The sequence below is a fragment of the Augochlora pura genome, chromosome 5 (assembly GCF_028453695.1).
Source record: "Augochlora pura isolate Apur16 chromosome 5, APUR_v2.2.1, whole genome shotgun sequence".
NCBI classification, from domain to species: domain Eukaryota; kingdom Metazoa; phylum Arthropoda; class Insecta; order Hymenoptera; family Halictidae; genus Augochlora; species Augochlora pura.
In genome coordinates, this window is record NC_135776.1 from 16,021,209 (window position 1) to 16,048,988 (window position 27,780).

The 27,780-nt window shown below is 37.5% G+C and overlaps 3 protein-coding genes and 1 long non-coding RNA gene across 5 annotated transcripts in view; 3 read left to right on the top strand and 1 right to left on the bottom strand.

The window, feature by feature from the left end:
* The window catches only part of LOC144470056 (spondin-1), a 16,568-nt gene extending 7,225 nt beyond the window's left edge, over positions 1-9,343 (top strand). The window contains exons 2-11 of the mRNA XM_078180858.1: positions 419-608; positions 2,884-3,052; positions 3,307-3,778; positions 5,674-5,890; positions 6,754-6,924; positions 7,099-7,221; positions 7,618-7,769; positions 7,902-7,980; positions 8,054-8,116; positions 8,261-9,343. Coding sequence (XP_078036984.1) covers positions 419-608; positions 2,884-3,052; positions 3,307-3,778; positions 5,674-5,890; positions 6,754-6,924; positions 7,099-7,221; positions 7,618-7,769; positions 7,902-7,980; positions 8,054-8,116; positions 8,261-8,436 — 1,812 coding nt within the window. The 3' untranslated portion in view covers positions 8,437-9,343. The remainder of the gene's footprint in view (positions 1-418; positions 609-2,883; positions 3,053-3,306; positions 3,779-5,673; positions 5,891-6,753; positions 6,925-7,098; positions 7,222-7,617; positions 7,770-7,901; positions 7,981-8,053; positions 8,117-8,260) is intronic.
* Positions 9,344-9,477: 134 nt separating this feature from the next.
* Positions 9,478-11,599, bottom strand: LOC144470088 (uncharacterized). 2 transcript variants are annotated; one of them, XM_078180901.1, is made up of 2 exons: positions 10,459-11,599; positions 9,478-10,038 (listed from the first exon to the last, which is right to left on the bottom strand). In XM_078180901.1, the coding sequence occupies exons 1-2, from the start codon at positions 10,939-10,941 to the stop codon at positions 9,904-9,906; spliced, it is 618 nt and encodes a 205-aa protein (XP_078037027.1). In that variant the 5' UTR covers positions 10,942-11,599; the 3' UTR covers positions 9,478-9,903. The 2 variants fall into 2 exon arrangements, with proteins under 2 accessions (XP_078037027.1, XP_078037026.1); XM_078180900.1 differs by having other exon boundaries at positions 10,396-11,593.
* Positions 11,600-11,831: 232 nt separating this feature from the next.
* On the top strand, positions 11,832-19,281 carry LOC144470418 (uncharacterized). Its single transcript, XM_078181509.1, has 4 exons — positions 11,832-11,896; positions 12,034-12,165; positions 13,429-13,873; positions 14,040-19,281. The coding sequence occupies exons 2-4, from the start codon at positions 12,134-12,136 to the stop codon at positions 15,657-15,659; spliced, it is 2,097 nt and encodes a 698-aa protein (XP_078037635.1). The 5' UTR covers positions 11,832-11,896; positions 12,034-12,133; the 3' UTR covers positions 15,660-19,281.
* Positions 19,282-19,289: 8 nt separating this feature from the next.
* LOC144470419 (uncharacterized) lies at positions 19,290-27,029 on the top strand. The gene is made up of 2 exons (XR_013494121.1): positions 19,290-24,176; positions 24,250-27,029. It is a non-coding gene; the product is annotated as an uncharacterized LOC144470419 (long non-coding RNA).
* The last annotated feature ends 751 nt before the right edge of the window (positions 27,030-27,780 follow it).

The following is a 27,780-nucleotide window of genomic DNA, read 5'->3' on the forward strand; positions in this document are numbered from 1 at the left end:
CATAGCGTAGTATAGTTTAATATACTTTAGTATAGTGTAATATAGTACAGTATAATGTAATACAACATAAATGCAAATATAATATAATTATAATTAATTGGTTACATTGTTACTCAATGTTACATTGTTATTCGAACAAATAGAATTTATAAATTGGTAAAAAAACTAAAGAGACTTTTGCAATAATGGATTCGAGGGGAATATCATATTCTCGTTCAAACATGAAGACTTTCTACCCGATAAATTGATCACTAAAATTCTGAGACCGACGGATTCTCTGTGCATTAAAGAATCCCGTGCGAACATATTTTTCGATGCGGACGGGAAGACCTTGCTGTACAAAATCGTTGCAAAGATTTTTGCACCGTCCAGGTGGAAACGAAACGGTTTTATTAAACGTCGTTACCTTGTGCCGCAGTCACCCGATTCGCCGACGGATCCTCAGGAGCCAATTCGACGCATAACTTCGTCATACCCGAACGACTCGAGATCACCGTTCTACGATCCATTCGGCCTGGACATGAAACCGCTGGCCAGACTTTACTTGAACCGGCAGAGACTGTACGAGAAGACTTGCGACGCCGTGCCCGACGAATCAGCTGACACAGGTGTTACCACCCCCCAACCAGGCAGTAATCGCAAAAATAGCAAGTATTGTTTCCTCCCGTTTTATTTTACGTTTGCATCTGTCGCCATGGGAGCCGGAAGCGGGGAGAGATCGTACGGCGTTGTTTAACTCAATTCGGAGTTGTCTTATAACTTATCGATCGGCTCCGTTCGGCCGATATTGTTTATCGCGGAAGTTTTGACGAGCTATATATTTTGACGAACCAGAAAAGAAAGTAATCCGAGTCTTGTCTGCTAATTATCCTGTCGAACAAAGTACCACCTGGCCGAAACTATCTTTTGTTGGCCGACTGACAAAAGCCAGCCTTTGTTTAACCATGGGAGTCATTGTTTAACCGCTACAAGTAATTTTAAACCTAGAACGTACCCTTTCATACTCTGGCATAAGTGACATCGCGGGGTTGCGAGCGATGAAAGTCTGAATAATCGAAATACTGTTTACTATTTTCAAAAGAGAAAACATGAAATGCGAGTTGCGAGAGTTATCATCCGTTACTTGTTTTTTAATAAAGTCTAAATTCGCAAGTGATTCGAATGCTTGCAGAAAATACGATCCTTTGATTTTGATGGGATCCTCTTAGTATCGAGTCACTATGCTAATTTAACTAGGGTAGATACCCTTATTATCGTGCCCCCGGCTTAGAAACATATAAAAAGAGAAAACTATTATACATAAATTGATGATGCATTTTTTATTATGTCAATTGGGTAAACATAATAAAAAATAGGTCATCGATTCTGTATATAAAGTGTTATAAATATTTAATCCGGAAGCATGAAAATTGGGAAATCCACCCCAGAAATTCGATTTCGTTCCCGCGTTGCCTAGGAGAGTACCTTTCAAATGAAGTTTCTTGTAAACAAGAAAAAAGATGACGCAGACCACGGTGGAAAATCTCTTCCCTCTTGCGGTTTCCGTGCCGCAGACCGTTTGCTTAATCCCTGCGAGAGATGTTCAAGCAGCCACGAAGGAGATTGAGGTAAACGTAAAACTTCGATGTAGACTCGTTTTCTTATTTGCCTGCTTCTTCGTAGAGATTAGAAGGCGGGGTGGGCCGTGAGCGATATCCCCGGTGACAAATATAACATGACGATCTCTAATTTTCTGTAAAACTGTTGGCGCGAAAAGCACCAAACGAACAAAAAATATTATCTACGAAACTTATCCCGTCGATCGCCGCGTGTATCATCGCTCGCGACTCAACGTGTTTTCCTATTTTATTTATGTATTTATCCGAACACACTTTGTAGATGATTTTCATTTATTATTTACCATGTATGCTAACATTCTACTGTATCTTGGCAACCATTGGTGTCAAATTGTTATTTTCAGTTGGAAAATATTTCTGATAATTTTGCGCACAAAATCTGTTGCACATATTGTAATAATTCCATCTAGTAACGATTTTATTAAATTTTCTTCTCGGATAAGAATTTATTTATCAAGAATAGATTGGGTGCATAATAAAGGGCTGATAGAATTCTCTAAAAATATAGAAATGTCGAAGGAAAAAAGACTTTCTTTAAGGCCTAACCGAGTATTCCAAGGGTATAGAAATGTTTAGGAGATTCTCCTGCATTTTTCTTATGCGAACAAAATTTAATTGTTATTGTAAATATCCAGAACAGATGACTCTTGCCGCTGTGTGCATAAGAAACCATGTAAACTCCGGCATTAATCATCTGCTCCTGAAAATATAAAAATAGCGCCACTACCCGCAGTGTCAAAATGCTCAAACTACTCACCAAATTATGCACAGATGGTAACTCTGAGGAATTCACTTGATTGACAAAGATGGCGCCACAATGATGTTCCTATTTGAATCTAGAAGTTAAGTTTGGGACACAAACTTAGGAGGATTCTTACAAACGTTGCATCTTATAGATTCTTCTGTCTTAAATTTATGAGAGTCTTGAATAGTGATGGTTACAACTGCTGCTTTTGAGTCATGACAATGCCACGAAAAAGAGCACAGGAGTGGAAAAGATCCCATACACTATACGAAATTTTTCTTAGTGAAATGGTTAGATCAGAAAGGAGATTTTCTTACCATCAATACATAACATTACAATCTTGCGTAGAGTGGGTTACAGTATTTTGCATCGAGAATAACAATAGATGAATTCACGAAAATTTACTAAAATTCTGCTAAAATTTACTGGATCAATTCTGAGTTATCGCGTCTAATGTTGTAACCTTTCGTATACGTATCTAAATCTGAAGAGACATTGACAAATAATTTCTTACCTATACAGAAGCCTGTAGAGTGACAGGATGGGGTCCTTGGAGCGCGTGTCCTGTCACCTGCGGTCGTGGTAATCAACTTAGGCAGAGGCATTACAAAGACGAAGCCGCTGCCACGCTGAACAAGTGCACTACCAAGTTGACTGATAGATCGTATTGTTATGGGAAGAGCCCTCATTGGTAATTTCCACAATGTCTCCACTTATTGTTATTATTTTAAAATATAATAATACATATGCTGATCAAACTTGGCTCACGAAACACGCTATAATTTTACCAATCTTTAAGGGGAGGTTCCGGTCGTTTCTTTTATTTTCTATAATAAAAACGAATAAGATGCTAACGTGGAAGTTTCAACATTTTATTACGTATCTTCCGAGCATACAAGACATAATTTCTTACATTTTACTGATCACCTTATTTAATTTGAGCAGCAAGGCAGGTCGGTACGGGCCACTGTTGGACACCGAGATGTGCGCCCTCGACGAGTGGAGCAGCTGGAGTGCGTGCTCGGCGACCTGCGGTAGTAGTTTCAAGACGAGATCGAGGAACTTCCGGGAGAGAAAGCACCGGAAAGAGTGCAGATCTATTCCGGATGGACCGGAGCTCCAACAAACGATCAAATGCTCGAACGTACCATGCTCGGACGCAGACGGCGACGAGGTAAGCGAACCGTCTGTTTCCAAGGAGAAGAAGGGTAACGACGGTGAGGACGATGGTACCGGTGATCAGGAGAATGATAACGGTGAACAGGAGAATGATAACGGTGATCAGGAGAATGATAACGGTGATCAGGAGAATGATAACGGTGATCAGGACAGTGGTGACGGTGATCAGGACACTGAGGATGGAGAGGATTACGAGGAGGAGGAACCAGCGATGGAGGTAACCGAGGAATGGATGCAGGTACAAGATATCCCTACGAAAGTTTCTCAGAACTTGCTACTAATTGTCGCGTAACAACGGCTTTTGGGATACGCTTGTAATAAAAGCCATGAACGTATCCTTGTTCGTCGCGAACCTGGCAGAATGCGGTGCATCACGTTAACAATAACAGCTTTGTATCGCGGGATCGAATGTGAACGACGCACAGTGTTCAGCATTTCATCAATGCTTCCATCATAATTATTATATATTATATAACGTATAACATTAGAAAAGATATATATTTGTATTTATAAATATAAGTTTACTCGATCTTTTTGTATTGTCCTAGTAAAATTGCCATAAATGTTAATCAGAAATTAACTAATCGCGAAGGAAGCTTAATATTTAGTAGGTCCTCTATTGTTTTTTACGAGGTCAAATATCTTATGCGACATACAGTATGGGAAATTGTGGAAGTCGTATCAAAATCGAAGATTTATACATGTATAAAAATAAAATAAAGCGACGAATTTCTCTGCCGGTCAAATAAACGGCGTACTGTGCGTCGTTATCGATCGAAAGGAAGATTCACATTCATCAATAACAAGAGAAATGTAGTACGTAGATAAAAATTAATGCGATATATGCAGTTCATTATTTCATTGTTCCATTATGCATCGCAGATTTATTATTTGAAGATGAATCGTGGTTCTACGATTATTGCATTGAATGAGCGGAACATGTCCGGACAGTTAATTTCTCATTGTTCACGAGAATCACTAACGAACGGCATCGTACTTCTTTCAATAACTCGAGCGACATTCAAATCATCACTAACAAATCTCGAATTTGTATGGAGAGCGAACTGTGAGTACGCAATACCTGCACCATTTCTCGCAGATGCATCCATGGCACTGGCATCCTCACGTAAGTAGATTTACTCGTGAAAGATTCAGACGATGGATCGTCGAAATAGAAGCGAAAAACTATTTTCCTTCATCAGAGCAATAATATTAACTTTAAAAAGTTATTCAAATTCTCAGATGTCACGAAGTGATAACGTTTTAAATGTAAAACAGTAAATGTTAATATTGGAAAAGAAGTTAAAGATAGAATCATCATTTCTTTACAGTTCATGTTGATTTTGATCATACGATTATATTTTAATTCATGTTAATTCTGATCATACGATTATTTTAGTTCATGTTGATTTTGATTATACGATTATTTTAGCTCAATAATTCAATATTGATCCTTTTGTCCGGACTGATTTATTTAATTTGGATTGCAAGTTTTCAGAGTATATAATTATATTATTCTGATCATTCTGCTCGTAAATGATAATTTCGTTCACTTCATGCACTGCATCATAATCTCGTTTAACAACTTCGCTCCTTGTTCTCGTACGTTTTCTGATTAAGTGTTCCATTTCTTCATTTAATGTTCATTTTATACAGAGCCATTATAATGTACATTTTTATTACTCATCGAAGCTTCGATTTGAATTCGTTCATAATGTACTACGCTAATTGTGAAACGTTCAAGTTTTTCGAAACTGTTTTTATCAGCTTCTTTCATGCTGGCTTTAAAAAGATTAGGAAACACAATAATCCCAAAGGCGAATAAATAATCGACCATTATTTCAACTCTTTACACTGATTTCTTCTTATTCTTCGAGTATTAAAAAATGATACTGCAATATGTTGCATAACCAAAATTGTTTATTATTGTTTCAAAAATATTAGAAACAAATTACCAACTAAACAGAGTATGAATTGTTAAATTGTATCAATGGAGACTGTTCCTGGCAACTGTTAAATTATTAAAGTAATTGCTAAAGAAAATTAAATCTAGAAGAGTCAGCAAGTGCAAAGGGTTGAAAGCCGAAGAAACATTGAAAATCGACTAACAAACGTTGTTAATTTCCTTACCAGAAATGTCCCGACGATCGGTACACACAGTGGTCCCTATGGTCCCCCTGTAGTTCCAGTTGTGGGCCCGGTGTGAAGTTACGATCCAGGCTCGTCAATAGAAATTGGAGCAGCTTAGGGGACAATGACGAAGACCTCAGCCTCGAGGAGTGTAAACAGCAGCAAGCTGCCTGCGTGGCTAACATTCCAACATGCGATTTCACGAAAGAGGAAGCTGAACGTGAGCCCCAAACTTGATCCTTCGAACACCGTTGAGAGCCCAACAAAACAAAATTATGACAGATACAGAATGAAAATTATACAGATGTATTTTAGAAGACTATTTCTGATTTATTGTGCGGGGAAAATATGAAAAATTATGATAAATTAATAGAGGGTGATATTAACTTTTAAATGATCATATTAAAGTATATTAATCCATCACTTGTTTAAAATTGCCTAGGACACCCATGAACAATCGGTTAAGGGCCAGAGAAACACTATACGCGTCTCGCGGACCATTTCCCGATTGCGTCTAAAGCGGTTAAAAGGCTTTCACCCGCCTCGAAGGCTCTTTTGTTCTTCCGAAATTACACGAGCTCTCTTATATACAACGCCTGCAATATATAATTCGGCAACATAAGCCTGGAGTGCTAACATCTGCGGCTGCTGCAATTAGATGGTGCAGCGCAATGCAGTTAACACATATCATGGCCTGCGAAACGCGTTCCTTCGGATTATCGGACACTTTTGTACAGTTGCCAAGCTTTTCCGAGTTACACCTTACCTCGATGCGTAACGTCGCTACCTGAGAATTCGTACAATCAAGCACAATGAAAAATTGATTATCTTCCACATGTTTTTGTCCTTCTAGGTCTGACTAAAATTAGAATAAATATTATACAATAAAACAGTATACTATCTAATCGGTAATGCTGTCCAACATGAATTTTTATTTGTGATATTCGTTAAACGATGTTCATATGTATCTGTTATATATTTTAATCTTTAACAACCAGTTACAACTGTAAATATTTCAAATGCATAAGTAATCCATTGGACGTGCCCGAAAGAAATCTAATTTAAACCCTGAATGTGTTCCAGACATTTGCAGCGAGCCGATGAAGAAAGGCACCTGCAACGGCAACATTTTGCGAGCGTATTTCAACAAACAGGAGGGTCGTTGTCGATTATTCAGTTATTCCGGCTGCGACGGAAATCGAAATAATTTCCAGACCGACCAGGACTGCATAAACGTCTGCAGCGATTTCCAAAGTGAGTTCGCACTGCTTTTCTTTTCCCGTTCAAAAGAGAAAACTACGATCGCCGGGAAATCCTGCGAAGTACATACATATAAACCTCTGTCAAACTCATGATTGACAGCTCGATATTGCTTTTTTAAAAGAAATGTTTTGCCTTGCTCTGTACACGCTTGCTCATAAAACGAAGGAGAGCTGAGAACAAACACGTCGGCAACGGTGAAAAACATTAAGGTCTCTCTCAGCAGCGTTCTCAGCTATCATATACCTGCGCAGGATCAACGCAGCGCGAAGACGAAACGAGCTCACCATGGTGACGCTGATTATTGTCGAGAGAATGGTTGTTTGACCATTCCAGGTCGCCGATGGATTGCTAGATTATTTGTTTGTCTTTTCTACTTTTGCTTGAGACATCGCGATGGTCTTGAACGGTCAAACAACCTCGATCCAACCATAATTTACATTTATTTGTCTTATACTTGTTTAGGTTGTTATTAAATTATACTATCATGTTCATTGTTCGAATAATTAAGCTTTGACTTGAGAAAAGCGAAGATATCGCCAGACAATTAATAACTTTAGTAATATTCTTATTTAATGCTTCGAGTGATCTTTTTACCATTTAAAAATTGATGAACATGTACTAATTTTATAATTGTTCACAATTAATTGTTCCTTAGCGAAACTTATCGTGGACTGTTTCTTACAGAAAGTTTGCAATTCAAGGGCATGAAACCTGATAGCCAAGTGATCGAATCGTCAGAAATTAAGGAAGACGTTGATTGCGAAACGTCGGAATGGAGTAATTGGTCTAAATGCATAGGATGTCGAGGATTCACAACCAGCACCAGAGAAATTATAGTAAATATATTTTAGTTACTAAAATTATCTGACTTGGTAAGCGATTTTTGAAGACATCATCGAGACGTAATGTTTCCGATACAACTTATTAAAATGGATAGTTTTTAAAATAATTATCTACTTCTTCTCTAGCTGCCACCTAAAGGAAATGGCAAAAATTGTCCGAAGAAGCTCCAACGTAAAAAGAAATGCCACAAAATACCACCGTGCTGTAAGTTTTAATATTGAAACAGAACAGTGGGAATTAAAAATCGAGTGGTATTAAGTAACAATATAATTTGTAGCGTTGCAAGGCGATGGTGTAGGTCGACGTACTTATCGAAACTCAGCAGCGGAGGAAAATGAAGGTAAATCTTACTGGAAGAAGTATAGAAGAAGTAACTATAAATTCGCTGTTGCTAATTCAATTATTTTAGTTTAATCCTGATAAATTAAGTTGACGTTTAACACCTGATTTAAATTACACATTAAGTTATGACGAGTCTCATTAGTTTCAGTTGATTGTAAAATGACACAATGGTCCGCTTGGTCACGTTGTATGGCCACGTGCGGAGAATCATCGCAATACAGGACGAGATCAGTAAAAATAAAACCCCGTGGTCCCAGAGGCAAACTGTGTCCAGCGTTGGCAGAGTACAAAAAATGTCATGTAATGGAATGTCCATAACAACAATTATCTGTCTATTTTACACGTCCATTTTCCATTTCATTTGTACCATGAAAATCGAACGAAACTTAGATTTTATTTAAAGCGTATCAACCACCAATGGATCAAGTGCAACTTATCATTTATCATCGAATGAAACCTTAATCTTTATTAACATAGAATTATTGGGAAGTAGAAAAGTTCGTAGAATTTTTCGCACCCTTCCATAGGACACAATAGTTTTCTACGTGACAATCAGTAGAGAATTTTTTAAAAATTGATACGCGTTCTAGTGTTTTTAATATGTATACGTATGACACTTGACAATTTGAACCATTTCAAATAGAAAATTTGATTCTACTTTTCTATACGTTAAAAGCAAAGTATTCGATACAATCACATTAGTGAGATACTGGTTTATCACTAGATAATTAGACAAATAAGATGATTCTTTTATTTATAGTATAGTCGTTAATAAAAAGAAATATTTATAATGATGGTTTGAAACCCGTTAATGTAACGCACAGAAAAATCATGTCACATTTCATGCAATGATTCCTGATTTTAACTGACGCGATCATTGATAACTTTATTGTTTTCCTTCTCTAATCAAAATGGACTGCATTCCAATTAAATACAACAGAAAAAAAAGCAAATTACAATGTATGATGAAAATGTAATTTATCTAGATTTCTAGAAAGAATGTTTCTAAAAATATTAGATTTGATGTTCGATTGCGTAGATTATTATTATTCTACTTTTCTTTTTGTAATTTTAAGTAAGATATAAGTATACATATACAAAAAAAAGTAACAATATATATTTCATGTGAAAATACATGTAAAGTACTTAGAAATGCAGTTTCTTTAATATTTTAACGACCAAAACAAGCCACTCATAATAGTAATCTGTATTTATCTGTAAGTATAAGTATTATAAAAATATACATATTTGTGGCATTTATATTATAAGATGTAAGAAGATATAGATCTCAATTTCAGACCAAATGTTTCAATTAGGATCTGTTATAATCACACTGGTTTAAGGTTTATATAAATTCAGTTCAGAAGAAACATTTATTAACAATAATTACTACTCGATTATATATAGATTACATATCGATAGATAGTAAGATTAGCTTATTTATTGTTAAGTAATAAATATTATTACAATACTCTCTTCACTGATGTCTGACAATAATAATAATTTATGAAATATAATACAAATTGAAGTTTATAGCTCTGTTCTTTTACTGATATTAATACAACATTTATTGAACCTTCCAAAATTATTAAATTCTATCTGTACTCTAGCTGTGTGTAGACTTAATTTCTTCATTCAATTATCAAAGTCGTACTATTATATGTACACAATTTTACTCTTGATTTCACAAAATCAAACAGTGCTTGTTTGTAATTACATTTGGTATATTATACTATCACTTTTGTAACATACTTTGCTACTATATACATTCAACATTGGTCAACATTAACTAATATTTTCATCAGATTTGCTGCTTTCTATTAATAAAGGCTTATATATAAATACAAGTGAGGGACCCTTTTTGTTTTCTTCAATTAATTCTCCTTGCACCATTTTCTTCAAATTTTTTAGCATAGTTTCCTGAAAAAATCACATACATGTAACCAGATGTGCTAAAATTAATAGCATAATTTATTATCAGCAAAGATTTTAAATTATAAACACAAAAGTAAAAGAATATTCATATAAAGAATTCTTTATATCATAAGAAATCAATAACTTTTCATGAATATTGTTACATAACAATTTCTGATATATTTCATTATTTTCTACAGTTGTTCATTATAAGATATTGAAACTGTTGATCCAATTCAAAATCATTCTATAATTTTAGGGAAATAGTAAACATGTGAAAGTGTTAGGAATGTTAAAGTTTATATTGCTTATCGTTACTAATCTTAAGGAATGTAGCGTCCAACAAATAAATGATTCTTTTACCTTATTAATATCATCAGATGGAAATGAAATTGCAAGTTTTACCCTGAAATTTTTCTGTAGTACCTTATTAACATTCTTTAATTTGATTTCTAAATCACGTTCAGAAATCTTAGAGTATATATGAAATAATTTGGTACCCTTGTTACTTCCTATATCTTTCTTTTTGGTATTCTTATTATGTAAGGATCCGAAGAATGATTTATTGTCAAGAAGTTTGTAAACATCTCTCTTATCTGCATCAAGGTATGATTCCTTGACTAAATGGTATTTACGGCTTCTAGAAATTTTCTCTGCTTCTTCCAACGCAGTAATGTTCATAGATCCATCAGGAAAAACAAGTTTAATGTTTGGTATACGTACAGTCTTTTTCTTCGATTTATTTTGTTCTTCTACATCGTAACTGGAATCTAAGTCTGTACTACAATACCTTACTGGGAATTTAATACGATTATGACACACATTTCCATAAATTCTACTCGATATCCTCGTCTTAGATAAATTATAGTTGTGATAAACAAATTTATAAATTTCTAAAGAACGTATCATTTCACTGGTATTTTAAACATTCAGAATTTCAGAATTCAAGGCATGTAATAATTTCAGATTATATGTGCCAAAGAAGGTTATGTGAATTGTTTGATCTCTAACGTTTATGAAAACCCGACGTATACATACTATACAGCTTTAGTCAAGTATATTTGAATAATAAACGCATAATTTTCTTCACCATAAGTAAAATTCTTTTATATAAAGTGCTTTATGAAATACCTAATTATTTGCATTACAATGATACTGTAATTCGTAATCTTTTCAAAATAAAAAAATTAATAAATTGAATTCGCGTCATGCTTGGTACTCGTGTAACTCGAATGCATAGTTACAGAAAACTGAATCACAACTATTTATACATCAAATTTTCTTGCGAAATTAATTTCAATTGCACGTTAAAATAATATATAATTATAAGTTACTATTAGAAAATAAATTTGACTTACAATACAATTTTATTTCTTGAAATTAAGAATATAATTAACAATGTATGTACACACATACATGCATGCATACATAAGGCCTGTAGTATTATAACAGGAAAAACAATAAACTACAATTTAGTCTAATGAAATTATTGATAACGATCACAGAATTAAATTTAAAATTACCATCGAAAAACTTTTAAATCGATTTTGGATGGGAGTTACCATTTCTCGAAACTTCTTTCAAATTCTCGGTCTTTCGATTCATGTAAATTCGCCTTTAGGTCTGATATACATATGTAGGCATATACATATGACAACATTAAATTCATTGATCCATCAGGTTGCGCTGCGATTGGGTAACCTGTTTCGATCACGTTATTGCAGAGAAACCAACCAATGAGGAGCGCTTCTTTTCATGTGTTAGTTTACGTATATATTTAGTAGCGGAAACATTGCCTAGTCGGCCGTTTCCGTCTTCCCAGTGCCTGTCAGCCATTACAGCTCTGCTCGCCGGGTCTTGCAGGGTAAGTTCCTTCAGCTATTTCCCATCCTTAGACTTGTACATTTCCTTGTCATTTCGTACAAAGTCACTAAACAACAGCCATATCATTCTTGATAATTGAAGCGTAAGATTTTTACAAGCGTTTATTCTAATACGCAGGTGTAACTGATACAGCTGACATAGTTTCTGAAAAATCGAAGATTGTCCTTAAGGAACGGGTAGTGTGTCAGGAAACAAGTTCGTCTAAACGCTCGTCCAGATGTATAACAATAGTTACTCCAATCACAGTAGGTATGTAATATTCCATGGTTTTTCATATTTGAAGTTGAATGAAATTGTTAAATCGTGAAACCGTGTAAACGTTTTTTTGCAACGTCGTGTTTTCCACCATTTTGTTCTCGAACACTCTTGATCGCCGATCTTATTGAATTACCCAACAAATCTTTGAAAACACATTTGAAAATTATTAAAAAGTTTGGTATTACGAGATACGATGAAATTTTTTCATGGAAAATTTTTTCATCGTCTTTAGATGGCGATGAATTGGAGATCAGAAATTATCACTTTAACAAAATAAAAATGGCGACTTGGTTGCCCTATAAATTCCTGACAAGCACACAGTTAAAACGTAAAAAGCGATTATCATATGTGAACGTTTATATATTTTCTTCGCGTACGAGTGTACAATGCAAATTATTATTTATAATTATTGTATTCATTGATGTCATGACAGTTTTCAATATTTTTTTTATACTTAATAAAATGCGTATGAAAAAATTAATATTATATTGAATTAATATAATATAAATTTAATTACTAAGTGTTATATTATTTGACCCTTTGATAACCACTATTGATTTACCATTGGACAATGGATAGTTATGTACTCGCAAATACGGCGAATCCAGGGTCACAAATGACCCAGTAGTAAAATTGTTTCAATACCTAATGCCTAACTAAATCTAATTTTCATTATATTAAAACATTATCAAACTGCATAACATTCAAATGAAACACATTTACAGTCCATTGATAGAAAATATGTTTATAGTGCAAACAAATAATTCCCATTGATTATGAAGAAGCTACTACATAATGTATACAAACAGACTGGATCAATCATCATCTGCTGTCAGAGAGTTAAAAAGAGAAAGATAATTTGTAAACTTTATTTTTATCTTTTCTTCCAAGAAAATAAAAATATTCAATACATGCAACAAAATTATACTCCCATGTATAATGCATTTGCATTATAATTTGATTAACTTTTAATAAATGATTTTGTTGCAACTTTTTTTCTGGTATTATATGGATTCCATTGTAAAAGTATTCCTAAAATGATTTTATGCTATTTTAAATTAAATTCGATCTTGTATTATCAAAAGTGTATACAGAATCATTGTATAAAAGTAATAAATAATTAAGTAATTGTTACTTTTTTAAGCGCAGACATAAAACTGGGTATAAAAACTTAATACCATTTTTTAACATTTTAAAGAACCAATAAATGATTCAATGAAAACCGTGACATATATTGGAAATGGTATATTTTAGGCCCAGAGGTAACCGGGACTCTGGTAACCGCAATGGGGGTGGCACATATTGGAACAGCCAGCAACAAGCACAGAAAGATAAGGGTATCAAAAAGCAAGCTCAAAGGAAGACGCCAGGAGATTTGTTGAAGAAACCCAACTGGGATTTAGCCAAGTTACCTGTGATCACGAAAAATTTGTATATTCCACATATCAATGTTTTGAAAAGAACAACAGAAGACATTGCAAAGTATCACATTGGCAAAGAAATTACAGTCAAGGGAAAGAACACACCTTCTCCGATCCAAGCATTCGAAGAAAGTAACTTCCCAGATTATGTAATGGAAGAAATCAGGAAACAGGGATTTGCTGAGCCAACAGCAATTCAAGCACAAGGCTGGCCAATCGCCCTCAGTGGCCGCGATTTAGTTGGTATCGCTCAAACAGGATCTGGAAAGACTCTAGCAGTACGTGTTTCACTACAACTTATTTGACATTAATTATATAACTATAAAATTTGCTTCAGAATCTCCTATTATTGTATCTAACATTAACACATTTGTATGAATACTATTTAAGCTATTTTTTAATGTATAAATGATACTAAACGAGCATTGTTTTGCGTATTTTCAGTACATCTTGCCAGCGACAGTACACATTAATAGCCAGCCTCGATTAAATCGTGGGGATGGTCCAATCGTATTGATTCTGGCTCCGACGAGAGAGTTAGCTCAGCAAATTCAGACAGTTGCTCGTGATTTCGGATCCTCGTCATGCATTCGCAATACATGCATTTTCGGTGGATCTCCAAAAGGACCACAGGCCCGTGACTTGGAACGAGGCGTTGAGATCTGTATCGCGACTCCTGGCCGGCTGATTGACTTCCTAGAGAAGGGAACGACGAATCTTCGTAGATGCACATACCTAGTTCTGGACGAAGCGGATAGGATGCTGGATATGGGATTCGAGCCACAGATCCGCAAGATTATCGAACAGATAAGACCCGACAGGCAGGTGCTGATGTGGTCTGCGACATGGCCAAAGGAAGTACAAGCTCTGGCCGAAGATTTCCTCTCCGATTACATTCAGATCAACATTGGATCCTTAACGCTTGCTGCCAATCACAACATTCGTCAGATCATCGAAATCTGTTACGAGCACGAGAAGGAGATGAAACTTTCGGGTCTGCTCAGAGAAATCGGAAAAGACCGAGGTAGCAAAATGATCATATTTGTGGAAACAAAGAAGAAGGTGGACGACATCACCAAGGCCATCAAACGGGAAGGCTGGCCGGCCATATCTATTCACGGAGATAAATCTCAGCCGGAAAGAGACTACGTTTTGTCTGAATTCAGGAGCGGTAACACCATGATTCTCGTTGCTACCGACGTAGCTGCTCGCGGTTTGGATGTAGAGGACGTGAAATACGTGATTAATTTCGATTATCCGAACAGCTCCGAGGACTACATTCATCGAATTGGAAGAACTGGGCGTTGTCAAAGCGCAGGAACCGCATACGCTTACTTCACGCCCAATAACGCGAGGCAAGCGAAAGAGTTGATCTCTGTTTTGGAGGAAGCTGGCCAAGTTATCAATCCACAATTGGCAGTGCTAGCCAACTCGATGAAGAACCAATACGGAAAGAGCCGCCAGCGTTGGAGTCACTCCCGTTCCAGTAAAGACAACAACTCCGTCAGCCCTAGGAACAACAGCAGTCCGACCGCGAACAGTTGGCAGAACCAGCAGTGCCAGGCTAGTCAGTTGAACCACAACAACATCAACAATCAGGAGAGGACCGTGGTTCGGCATCAGAACGGTTACCAGAACAACCGTCAGAACAATTACCAACCTACCTACCAGCAACAGCAACACCAGAGACAGCCGAACGCTTACGCTAACAGCTGTCCAACCAGCAGCAGCAGCTACCAACCTGGATATCAGAATGCAACTATACCCAGATACCATGGCAGAACCGGTACTTTCCAAGGTAACCGTTATCACAACCGCCAGAACACGTACAGCGGTAGCCAAACTGGAGGACAGAGTGTTTATTCGATGCCGCCGCCGTTCATGATGCCGTCTAACGGGCACACCGATTCGGGGATGCAGAGCCTGGTGAACAACAAGTTCTTCCAAACGAACCGACCACCGCCGAATACCGGAGCTTGTGCTTACCAGTCGATGGGCTACGGCCAGTTTCAAGCTGTGCCGCCGTACAGTTACCCTTACCCGCCTACACCAGTGCAGCAGTGACGCTTTTCACGATATAGATCGGTAAGAGTGCAGGCTAAGTAAGAGATCAATTTTTTCTGTCTACATTGGACCCATTTAATGTTTACGGTTTGTGTAGGTTGGGTCTCCTTCGAATATATGCATAACATAATGTTTCTTCTTTTCTTTATTATTTATCATTTTCTGGAATGTTGCCGCAATCGTAAACCAACAGAGTAATAACGTTGATTTAGGTTGTTCCGATCGGAAAATATACACACCGGCATAGTGAACAAAAGAATCAAAAAAGTACATTGTTTATTCCTGAATAACGACGCGATATATCATATCATTTGCCTCGTGAGACAATACACAAGGGAAACGAGCAAAAAGGAAACGAAAACGATTGTACAATTCGCAAACCTCCGGAGGCACATTCCAGTTAAATTCTTTGAAGTAGTAGTAGTTGTTTAGGAATGGTACATTGATATAATCATTACTGGATGTAGGCTATGACCAGATATGTAGGTTATTAAATATGGTCATATCTCTGAGAAAAAAAACACGTAATTAATCTTCTTGCGATAAACTATGTAAACGACATTTAATGCTTTCCTGAAATGCACGAAACATATAGAAGGGGGGTGGGTTAACGTTCTCGTATTTGATAATTTATTTATATTTTGCATATATATAAAATATATGTGTGTGGTAGTTTAGGACGAAGAGGGAACCGAGCGACCGAACACCGCGGGGGATGACGATCAATGGCACCCGCTGCCCGGTTCCCTCTTTATCCTAAAGTCCTACATGTATGTACAGGCAATGCTCTTCAAAATGTAAGGCCTTTTGCATAAAAATTAAGCCGTACACCCGTTTTACAAAGCGCACGACGATATCAATCGTGTTCTCTGTTCTATAAACGAGACAACTAACCAGGTGTGTCTCCGCTATAGAGGGGGTGAAAGTAATCTCATTAATCGCGAAGAGAGGGAGAGCGGAATAAAGAAAGAAAGAAAATGAGAGAGAGATAGAGAAAGAGAAAAAAGAGTAACATTAGAGCACGTCGATGGAGGATATCCAGCATAATTATATAGCGTACAAAAAGAAGCGAGTATTTCGTGACCATCCTGGCTCGGTCCTTTTTTTGGAATCGGTTCAGGGAACCGATCACGGGGAAAAAAGAAAGAGAGAGATAAAGAGAGGGTAGAAAAGGAAAACTTGGGCTTCAGGGGACAACTTAAATTAAGCATGTAGTCACAATGGCTGTGTACCTCGGCGCAAAGTTTGATACCTTATTTTTATAATATATATCGAAAGTAATTTGTTGTTAAACCAACGAATGATTATTATACGATGAAAAAAAATACTAATAATAATAATGAGAAACATTGTTGTTTGATGTTTATGCAATTGGCCACTGAGTGGTCTTGCCTATGCGCGCCCCCGTATCAAATGTGTAGGCGTACGCGCAGGCTGACCGCGATCGAATGAATTTAGTTGTACCTGTTTTTTAGTTCGCGCTCGTCGAAATTTTTGCTATTTTTTTAAGGAATGATTCAGACTTATCCGGGACACAATTTTTCCATTGAGAAACGTTTAATGCGCTGCGTGAACACATACTGAAGCAAAAAACAAAATATGTGCGCGTGTAAAAAAAAACAAAAAGGGGCGTTTAGAGAAAGAAGACGATGAAAAATAATAATTAAACGATGAAAAGCGTCGCAAGCGTTGTTTAACGGCTGTGTATGTATTATATATACACGTGCGAGTGTGTATATAAATATATATATATAAATAATATATATATGTTTATGCGAGAACAAAATACGCGTCTCCCGAGGTAAATTTCACGCGATGATGAAGTACGATTTAAAAAAAAAAGAAAACAATGGGACGAATTTCTCTTTTTAAGTGCCGCGCGCGTGAGTGTGCAGGGCGTGCACATAATATGAACTGATCCGTTCGTTGACAGCGCATAGTAATTTTTTGCGGGCCTCCAGATATTAAACTCTGTACACGTCGCTACTCAAACAAAACGAATAGGTAGAATGAGCTAAACAGAGAAGAATGCAAGTAACTCGAATACACTCGAGCAAGGACTCGTTTTGCGAACGACAAATTATTGTGATAATTACATGTAACGCTTTCGTGAAACGGTACTCTCACACAGTTCGTTACTTAATTACGCACAGTAGAAGATGTTGCGAAGCAGTACGTGTGCATACGAAAACCACTGTATTCAACACCGTTTTCGCACACCTTTCCAAACGGATTTCGCTCGACGAGAGAAAGAAAGAAGGAAAGATAAAGATAGAAAGAAAGAGAGAGACAGAGAATCTCCAAGGAACTTGTCGATTCGTTTCTAGGTTCACATGCAGTGTGTAGGTCTTTATGATTCTTCTTTCGGACATTCAAAAGAGAACAAGTAAAAAGAACATTAAGTAATAAATAAACGCAGAGTCGCGAGAGAGAGAGAGAGCGTTGTCCGCGACTAGAACTCTTGTCTTTGCTCTTCGGACGTTGCGGATGCTTCACGCTCCTACTGTGTTTAATCTGACTGCACGCGTTGCATCGTCGGAGGTGAATAGTGATATAAATAATAGGAAGCGTATGCTACCGAGTATCGGGGAACTCCGTATACTCATACATTGCGTACGCCCTCTATTAAATCGTCCGGATTCTTTGAAATTCGTTTCTTCTTGGACGCGCGCTGCTTTCCGAACCGCAGTCGAACAGAGAAGCTGTCCTGGTACGCAAACCGATTCATCGTTTAACCATCCTATCGATTATCGCTGAATGGTTCTGCCTATGTTTTCGCTTCGATAACAGCGATAACAACCCGATATTTAGATATCGATTCTCTTTCTTAGTTGCAACCGATAGAACACACAGACGAGTATTCAGTTCACTGTGTCCCATATATATCCTCTTTGCGTTCGTACAAGCAGCATTTTCCCCCTCTGTGTTTTCGTTTTTTCTTTTTTTTTTCTTTTTTTTTCTTTTAATTAGCAGTTAAGAACAGAAGTAACGCCGACAATAAGCTGAAATTAGACATTATCGAAAGGTGGCTTTTCAGAGACCGTTTTGGGAATTATCCCGCGGCCCTGCGTCCCGCGCGACACATGGGCCCCGAACACGTTTTTCTTCACACGCGTTCCGTTCGTTTATCGGTTTTTCGATAGAACAGATAACACAGCATTGCACACATTATTTCAGTTCCTGGTAGGGCGAATGTTTCCCCCGAAGTACATTGCGCATTTTCGAAAAGAGAGAAAAAAGAAAAGAAATTGATAGTGGGTGTACGCGTAGCTCTGTGATATGTAAGGTGTAGCATATTTATAGATCTACCTATTGTGCATCACGATTAAAATAAGGAAACGTATCTTATCAGTTTTATACATGGTATACAAGTCATGTGATCCTAATGACGTGTACTGCGAGAGCTCATTGTCTACTTTAGGGAGGGAGAGTGTGGCGTCAAAGGAAATAAAAAGAGAGAGATAGAGAGAGAGAGAGAGAGAGAGAGAGGAAGATGAAGAAAAAGAAAAGAGAGAAACTAGAAGTTGTCGAAAGCAGAAGACCACCAGTATTCCTTTATGCGTGCGTTTGCTGGGCGGAAATTTCGCGCATCACCCCGGTGATATCAAGGACAATGGAATCCGAATGATAACGAGAGAGACGCGTTGTATTATTTCTGTTGAACACTCTTCTGTCCGCGTATTCCCGACAGATCTTAGCTTATTGTTTATATAGTTTATGGAGGCGTGTCTCGCTCTATTAAGCGCGATAATATCAATTCGAAACAGGACGATGATACCGTTTACTTTTCCCGTATCCAAACTTTCTTTTTTCGTACGTTCGTCCGTTCGTTGGAGAAGCGAGAATCCAGCATATATAATCGTGTCCTTGTTGTATTTACGTATTTATCGCCGAGAATAAGTGTTTTTGTTTCTTTCCTAATTTTTTTTTTCTTTTGCGAAACGTTTAGCGCCGCGCAAGTATTTCCGTTGAATCTTCTCGGTTTCCGTTTTTAACCGCGACAAGAATCGTCCGGAAGTCGTTCCACGTCCATTCTGAATCGTACTAGGTAGAAACACACGCGCGCGGGAACGGCTGTCGATCGTAGCACATCGAACATCCTCCGCGCGGCGGAGCATGCGATAGCTAAGTCGTATCACTTCGCGCAGGTCACTCTTCTGTCCTACTAGTCGACAATTTTAGTTTGTATTATTAATTAAAGCCCCTAATTTTCGTTTGCGTCGTCGTCGAATGTCATGTTTGGTTTGAATTGATTCGGTGGAAATCGCCTCGAACGGGTGACGAAGACGAACGAACTTCTTCCCCATCCCCGTGCACGTAGGACAATCGTGGGAACAAAGGGACACGTGGTTCATCGGACAGAAAACATGATGACGAATTTCGATTCTTGATTCGTGAAACACGCGCACGACCTCCCGATTTTCTTTCGTTACCATATACGCGCTATTCGTTCATTTTACTTTTCTTTTTTAGTTTGCTCGCAACCACCATTCGATCAGTTAGACGCGTCGCTTCTTCGTTCCTCCTCATTTCCCTTATTGGTATCCAGCAATGGCTGTAAAAAAAAAAGAAAAAGAACAACGGGTTGAATCGAGAGTATATTAAAGGGGACGAAAAAGATCGAGAGAGAGAGAGAGGTGGAAGAGAGTTTTTTTTAGTAGTTTCTTTAAAAGGGACATCTCCGAAACGCGCCTTCTATCCGTGGAAACAAACGATATACGGTTCGTACGAGAACAATAAAACCGGAACCATTTTTCTCGTGGAGACATTTCACGCTTGTATCAAGCACTTGTCTAAATGAAAATGAAAAATCGTCGCGTACGCTGGTTGTTCGGTTCAAACGGAGAGAGTCGTCTTTCTATTTAACTCGCGTCGTGCAACCGATTGTTTTTCCCCCCCGACGTAGAATTTCAAGGTGATGTAGGATGCCGAGGATTAAAATGAAAACGGGAAGCATTTCATTCAACGAAAACATTATAAAGAAAACGAACACGAAAGAAAACGGTCCCATGATTGGCACAGTTTTTTCTACCGCGCCTTAGGGTAGCAGCCTCCCCCCACGGACATGCAATTTGTCTTCGTCATTGAGCTAAAGGGTAACCGACGGAACTAAATAGTTTTCGGGAACACGAGTACCTTTTTAATAATGCTGAACGCTGTGATATCGCGTACATAAACATTTTTATTATTATAAACGTAAATGTGCATATTGTAATGTTAAAAGTGTACTATCCTCCTTTATATGTGAAGACTGAATCTCGCCAACTTATACACAAGTTTAGCAGCCGCAGATACGTTCGTATACTGTAGACTACAGAATAGACTATTTGTATATTATTAATTATAACAATATGTTTTACGCGAGTAGTGCCGCACGGGTCGGTACTATTATGTTATAGTTCGATAACGGGTGCGTGTTCGTATTGTGCATTTTACTGAGGGAGAAAGAGAGAGGAGGAGGAGCTAGTTAGTCGGTGCATCGTGACGAGAATAGTTACACATACATACACACACACACGGGTCCCCGTTTCTTCTTCTTCTTCTTCATATTAGTTCTTTCGTTTCCTTTATTTTGTTGTTTCTTTATTGTTCGGTTCGTCCGACTATTTGGAAGGTCGGCGGAGGGTGAAACCAACACCTTGTGATTGGATGCGTTCGCACTTCGATAATGACGATTTGCTCGCCACGTTCGCCGCTTTCGATTTGTCGTTGATAAAATCGTTCGTGGGAAAGAGAGACACTGCAGCAACAGAACAAAGATAAAAAGAAATGAAAACGTAATAAGAAAATCCGTTTCATGGTAGTTCCTAAATAAATTGCATTCTTCTTTGTAACGTGAATGGGTTGCAGCTTAAATTTTGCAGATAAGTTGAAGAGCTTTTACCTCGAATGCGTAACCGAAACGAATATAGATAGATGATATTTAATCCCCGCCTCGGAACTAAAGCAAAGAAGAAGAGAGAAAAATTAATGATACACGACGAAGAACAAGAGGGAGAGAGAGAGAGAGAGAAGCAAACGCGAAGTGCCGCTCGAGAGATAAATAATTTTTAATCGTGTAGTTACGTGTGTGCATTGACGAATCTGTAAAAATGAAATTGTTCTGCGACCGTATCTCAGTTGTTACCTGTACCTTGCTAATCTTCCGTACTACGCACTAATGAGAGAAAGAGAGAGAGAGGGTGTGAAAGAGGTGTTAACTAGGAAAAACAAAATTGTTATCGAGCGTTTTTTTCGATGACGGTCGAGCAATGCACATTTCCGTGTTTAAATGCGAATTGTTAAATGATTACGCGTCCCGCGCGCCTTGTATTTAAAAACCTCGAGACAAGAAAATTTCGAGTCACAGCGAAAGAAGAAACTACGGCGTGGAGATTAAACTTAAGAGAATTAAATCTATAAAAACGATACGCTCGCAACATTGTACCATTTTTTTTTCTTTTCTTGTCTCAACTTGCCGTATAAGCGTGAAGAGAGGTCTTTGTTTGGCTATTCCTTTCAAGTTCTGTTTCTACGAATATTCTCTTCTTTTTCATTTTTGCTGTTTCTTTATCATATTATTATTATTATTATTACTCTTTTTTTTTTTAAATAAATCTCATTGTCTCTGCTATGAAAACGCAGACTTGTTGATGTATATAAAAGTAAACCGTCTGTCGAGCACACGCCGTGCGACAAACGAAGATTCACCGTGCGTGCAAATTCGATGCAGTTCTTTTGCGAAAGAGAGAAGTATTTATAATTTTACCTGATGCGCCACGCGACAATGGTACATGATTTAAACCGTTTATGGGCTATTCGAGAGAAGAACAGTAATCTTCGATTGGTCTTAAGCCTGTTAAGATCATTCGCGTAACGAGCATTATTTATTTCGTTTTCGATGCTGATGGAGACACAATATATATATATACATATATAATGAATAACCACGCACTGTAAAAGTTTATTTAATCATTTTTACGTCATTGTTCAAGCGGGCGGACACTCTGCATTGTTTGTACAGTACTCTGTGCGCTCCCGTCTTTTCATTTCGCTTTTGTAATTATTGTATCCTTTTTCGTTTTTCTTTTTTCTTTCGTAGCATCGTTTGAACGTGTCTTTTTGTAATCGAATAGTCGCGAAAGAGGCGTTCTGCTTTTTGTGCGTGTCTTCGACCCTCCCGCTGACCGCTGCGGTTAGTCGGACGATTTTAGTTGAAAATCTTAGGGATCGACGGCGAAAGGGTCGAAGAAAAAAAAGCATCATCGAAAACGTATACCGGCGTTCGATGTCACGTAGGGAACCGATAGATCGTTCGATGTTTGTTACGAACGGCCGCGTTTCTCACGGTTGATTTTTAAGTAGCGAATACATACGGAATCCGTTGGTTGGTTTGTTTGTTTGAGCGTATATTGTATTTATAGCCAAAGTATATCCAAACGTATTTTTGGAGTCACAGGTTGTACGAGCTGATCTGTATGAAACCGAGAACTTCACGTGGATTTTGTAAACGACTCGATGCGGAAGTTGACGCGAAATGATTGTTAAACACGTACGGGAATTATACGATATATCGTTGTTTTTTTTGGGGGGGGGGGGGTGATGAGGAATAGTGGAGAGGAGAGGGTTGGGGGTGAGAACGCAGTACAGCACGGTAGACTTCCTGTTTGTTGGAATAGTTAACGCAATCTGTTCCGATCGCGCATCAAGAAGAGGAGAGGGAAAACTAATAAAGGGAAGAAACAAACGAGTAGTTCGAGGGGACGCTATAATAATTGTAGTGTATGCTAAATTATGTGAGGGGAAGAGACGCGAGTATAATGATTCACTGTGCATGATTTCAGGCGACGCGAAGACGGAAATCTATAGAGAATCAGGCCGCTGATGTTCCGGAATTGTGTAAATTACAAAATATGTATACATATTTTGTAACATGTTTTACGGCTTCATTGAATTTATCACGCCTTACAATATGAAAGAGCTCGGCCAAATGTCCAAGATATGTATACAAGATTGCATGCAACACTCTTAGATTTAAAAGAACGAAAATGAAAACCGCTCCTTGGTCGTCCTCGAATCAATAACGAACGTAACGTTCGGTAATTCTATGAAACTGCAGCGGAGAAGACGGCATAGTAGAACTATATCCCATTCTTCTTGGATATGAGTATATATATATACGTCTATATATATATATACATATGCATATACATATACGTCTATATATAAGTGTTCTGGAAGAACGTAGATTTCATGCCAATTTTGCTGCAAGAATACATTCATCCATGCATTCATTCACGCGTTAATTGTGTCTGTATATAGATATATAATCGAGCTGTTTACTCTTAAAACGATCAAGATACGTCTAGGAACTCTGATTTCTCTGGATATCAGCATCTCTACGATCCGCTTCAAAATTTCACCCGTACACACGGCGTGAAATTATGAATCCGTTCAAGAAAGGCCTTTTCTGGTATCTCCGAGGCACGATTCGATATTTCTATTCGAATTCGAAATGCCGTCTCAACGTAATGCGCGGTACCACTCTAAAAATTTTCTAAACTATCCGTCAGCCAACTACACGGAATAATATAGCCATACTTTCTATCAGTTTTAGGTGCGTGTATCTTCGAAAACGAGTTCTTACGAAATCGTCGCAACGGCCCTGTAACACGAGAGAAAAGGAATGAGCCACGTAAAGTCTGGATCATTGATTCAATACCGTCCGAATCCTATCAACCGTTGAGAATTAGGATCGTCAATATTCTTCCTATTGAAAACGGCAGGAGTCACGTGCGAGATTTTTCTCGTCAGAAAACGTCGGCGAGCCTATCGGATTTGGATAATTTTGGACAGACGCGTAGGCGGCACAGTCCTCGACATCGTTCGTATATATTTATATATGGACACGGATTTTATTTCGAAGAAGGGAAATATTCTCTTAGGCGATGTAAATTATTCGAAATATTCTCTACAGAAAAGATGAATTGTTTGAAATTAGTTGTGGTCAAAACCCAGGTGAAATACGATCTGAACCGGTAGCAATAGTATTTGGTCTTAAATCGGTGTGTAAATCCTAATCGCGATCGTATGTAATCGAGATCATCCATGACTTTGAGCCACTATGACCTAGAAGATAGAGACATTCGCGTATTGTCAATGGTTGTTGCCAAGGATCTCTCTGAAATCATTATTTAGTCACGCAGGGACCGAAAAAATAGTCATGTCTTCCACTTGCGTCATGGAAGACCCCGATGATGCTACAGGTGCGAATCAATAGCAGGTGGTTAAACGTTCGTTTTAACATTTCGAACAGACGAACAGTCAAATTTCATGTTCGATCATTTTCATTTATTAGTAATGCCGGACTTCGAGTATCTAGCATATATTTGTCATTTCCCTGTTAAATACTTTTCACAATCAAAAAAATCATGTAAACGGACTTCGGATATGAATTTGTTCATTTCGTATTATCGAATATTGTATCTATGGACGTTTTGACCATTGTAAATATGTACTGAAATTGTGAGAATCTCGTCTGGAATTTGTTGAATAATTCGCTCCTGGCGCTTTGGAGTCGTTTTATATATTATCAGATGTGATTCGTACCGAATGAAAAAAAATACTTCGATCTCGTTCATCTGGATCCAACAACAGTAGAAAAAATTGCGCTTTTTTACGATAGTCCCAGATTGTATTTACTTTTCACGCAATTAGATGGAACTTCTCTGCTAGAGTGTCTTGATCGGACACCTCCTTTGGAATTCCTATTTGAACCATTGGTGGACCGATGGGTGAACGATTCTATTTCGTCGCCCAGTTAGAAAATCGAATCATAGCATGTGTCCAACGCAACCAGTCGAAGCTTTTCTCAACATATCGGTGGTACGTTCGAACTGCGAGCGTTGAGAATTTATTATTCGCTGCCGAGGTAGATCGTAAATAAAATTCTTCAGCTTTCTCTATGTCTTCAAACATCGAAACCTAGGCTTAATGCCTGATTCAGGTGCCGGTGGTGGTAGTGGTGGTGGTGGTGGTGGTGAAGTCACACTGACAATCTGAATTTCGCTCCGTGGTTCGAAGCACTTTTCTTCGTTGCTTCTTGAACAATCAGTTCCCTTTAAAAGGAACTGTGTCTGTTGCCGCACCCTCAGTTTCAATCGACTATCTTTTACGCGCGATCCACCAGCGATTCTACAGAATTTTCGGAAACTGCGAATATCTTCTAGCGCGTTATCAACAGATTCACTGCTGCCTTACATTCGATAATTTACCGACTAATTTTAAGAGAGGATGGGTAAAGATATTGTAGAGGATATCCGTCGCGACGAACCTTGTACGGTGCAGTGCAGCAATATCGATCGATTTTTCAAGTGTTACTGCACCGGTGACACTTGCAACGGAGAAATGCTTTCTACTATTGAAACGTTTACTTCGAAGATGTCCTAATCTTTAAGAGAACGAATGTTCGATCCTCTGCTGTTACGCACTGGCGTTTCACCCTTGTAATGCGGGCATACTTGTCGCAGAGGCATGTCCCGCGAATCCAGAAGATCATCAGTATTACGATTTATGCGACCAAAATCAAGGTTGCGCGTAAATTTCCATAGAGATTATCATTTTCCTCTATTTCGCATTCTTCTTGAACAAATGGAATAACGTGAATGGAGATTTTACTTGATCGTATGAGCCGTTTCACTGCAGAATAAGTACCTTTTTACGACCAAAGAGAGGCAAACGAGGCAGTGGCTTGTTTCTTTTCATTTCCCTTTGACCATGACACGACTTTCGATAAGGAGAAATACTATAAAATCGTAGCACGTGCATTACCAGTATATACTTTACCGCAATCTTCAATGGATGATAGAAAACAAATGACATTTGTTTGAAGTGTATGTTAGAATTAATTACTTTTACGGATTGCTTTTCTGTTAAAATACGCATTTTCCTTGATAGGAAAAAAAAGAGCATACACAAATTATTTATTATAAGTCAGCGTACAAAGTCAAACGATTTAAACACAAGAAAAAAAAGAAAAGAATGGCGTAATCAATATTAAGTAACAATTTACATTCAAATTCTCTTCTGTAGGTTTCATTAAAGTGCATTTCTTGTATGTTACACAGTATTATGGTAGAGTATAAGAAAATAAATATTGCAATAGTAATCCGTTTACATTTCGATTATTACCCAGAATTCATTTTTATTTCCGATACGAGCTTCATTGTATAATTCATATGATCGAGCATAGTTTTGCGTTACGTTTAAATAGGGCCAGCAAAATTGTAATGTTAATCGTAAAGCCATTTTCATTTTGTCAAAAATGTATCAAAATGTTCTATGTTTTTATAGATATTGATGAATTTGAACAATAAGTACACGATACTAATTGATATATGTAGTTCTGGGGCTATGTTCATAATATTTGTGCAATGCAATCTTTTTTAGCATGTATACTAGATGCAGCAAATAGAGTATTATTGTCGACACTATAATGTGCTCTGATATCATTTTGATAACAAATTTGCACTGTGTCTGCATTTATAAGTAGATTCTTGATGAAAATAGCCTTAGAACTCTGTTGTATTTAAATAATATCGCGCTTCCCATGGTTTCAAATGTCTCATTATGTCATGATGATTACGAAGATTCTTTGCAGAGTTCGGTTTTATTGGAAATAGCAATGTAAGAAACAGGGATACTAGTTCTGTGTATTATATAGAATTTGAGACTATTGGCAAGTTCCAGTGGCCCTTAGAGCAGATGTATACACCTGCAGGCAGCATCTGCTATTGCTGAATGCGACCAGTTTTTAGAAAGGAATAGAATCTAAGCCAGTAAAACTTGTCTCACATTAACACAGGATCGAACGACGAAGTCTCAAGACCCAGTACTTTCATACAATTGTAAGTTACAATATCTCTTCATACTATAAACAACAAAGATTGTTACGAACCTCTTAATCTGTTTTTAAAAATTATGTCGAGTTTTAAACAATCGATTTTTGATTTCTGAAAATATCGAACTTTAAGAATATTCTGTGAAAGTTGTATTCTAATCGTACGATTTTTGACGCAGGATGAGTTGTTTAATTATTCAAGTCTTATTTGTTAAATGTTCATTTTATTTAGTACAGACCCTA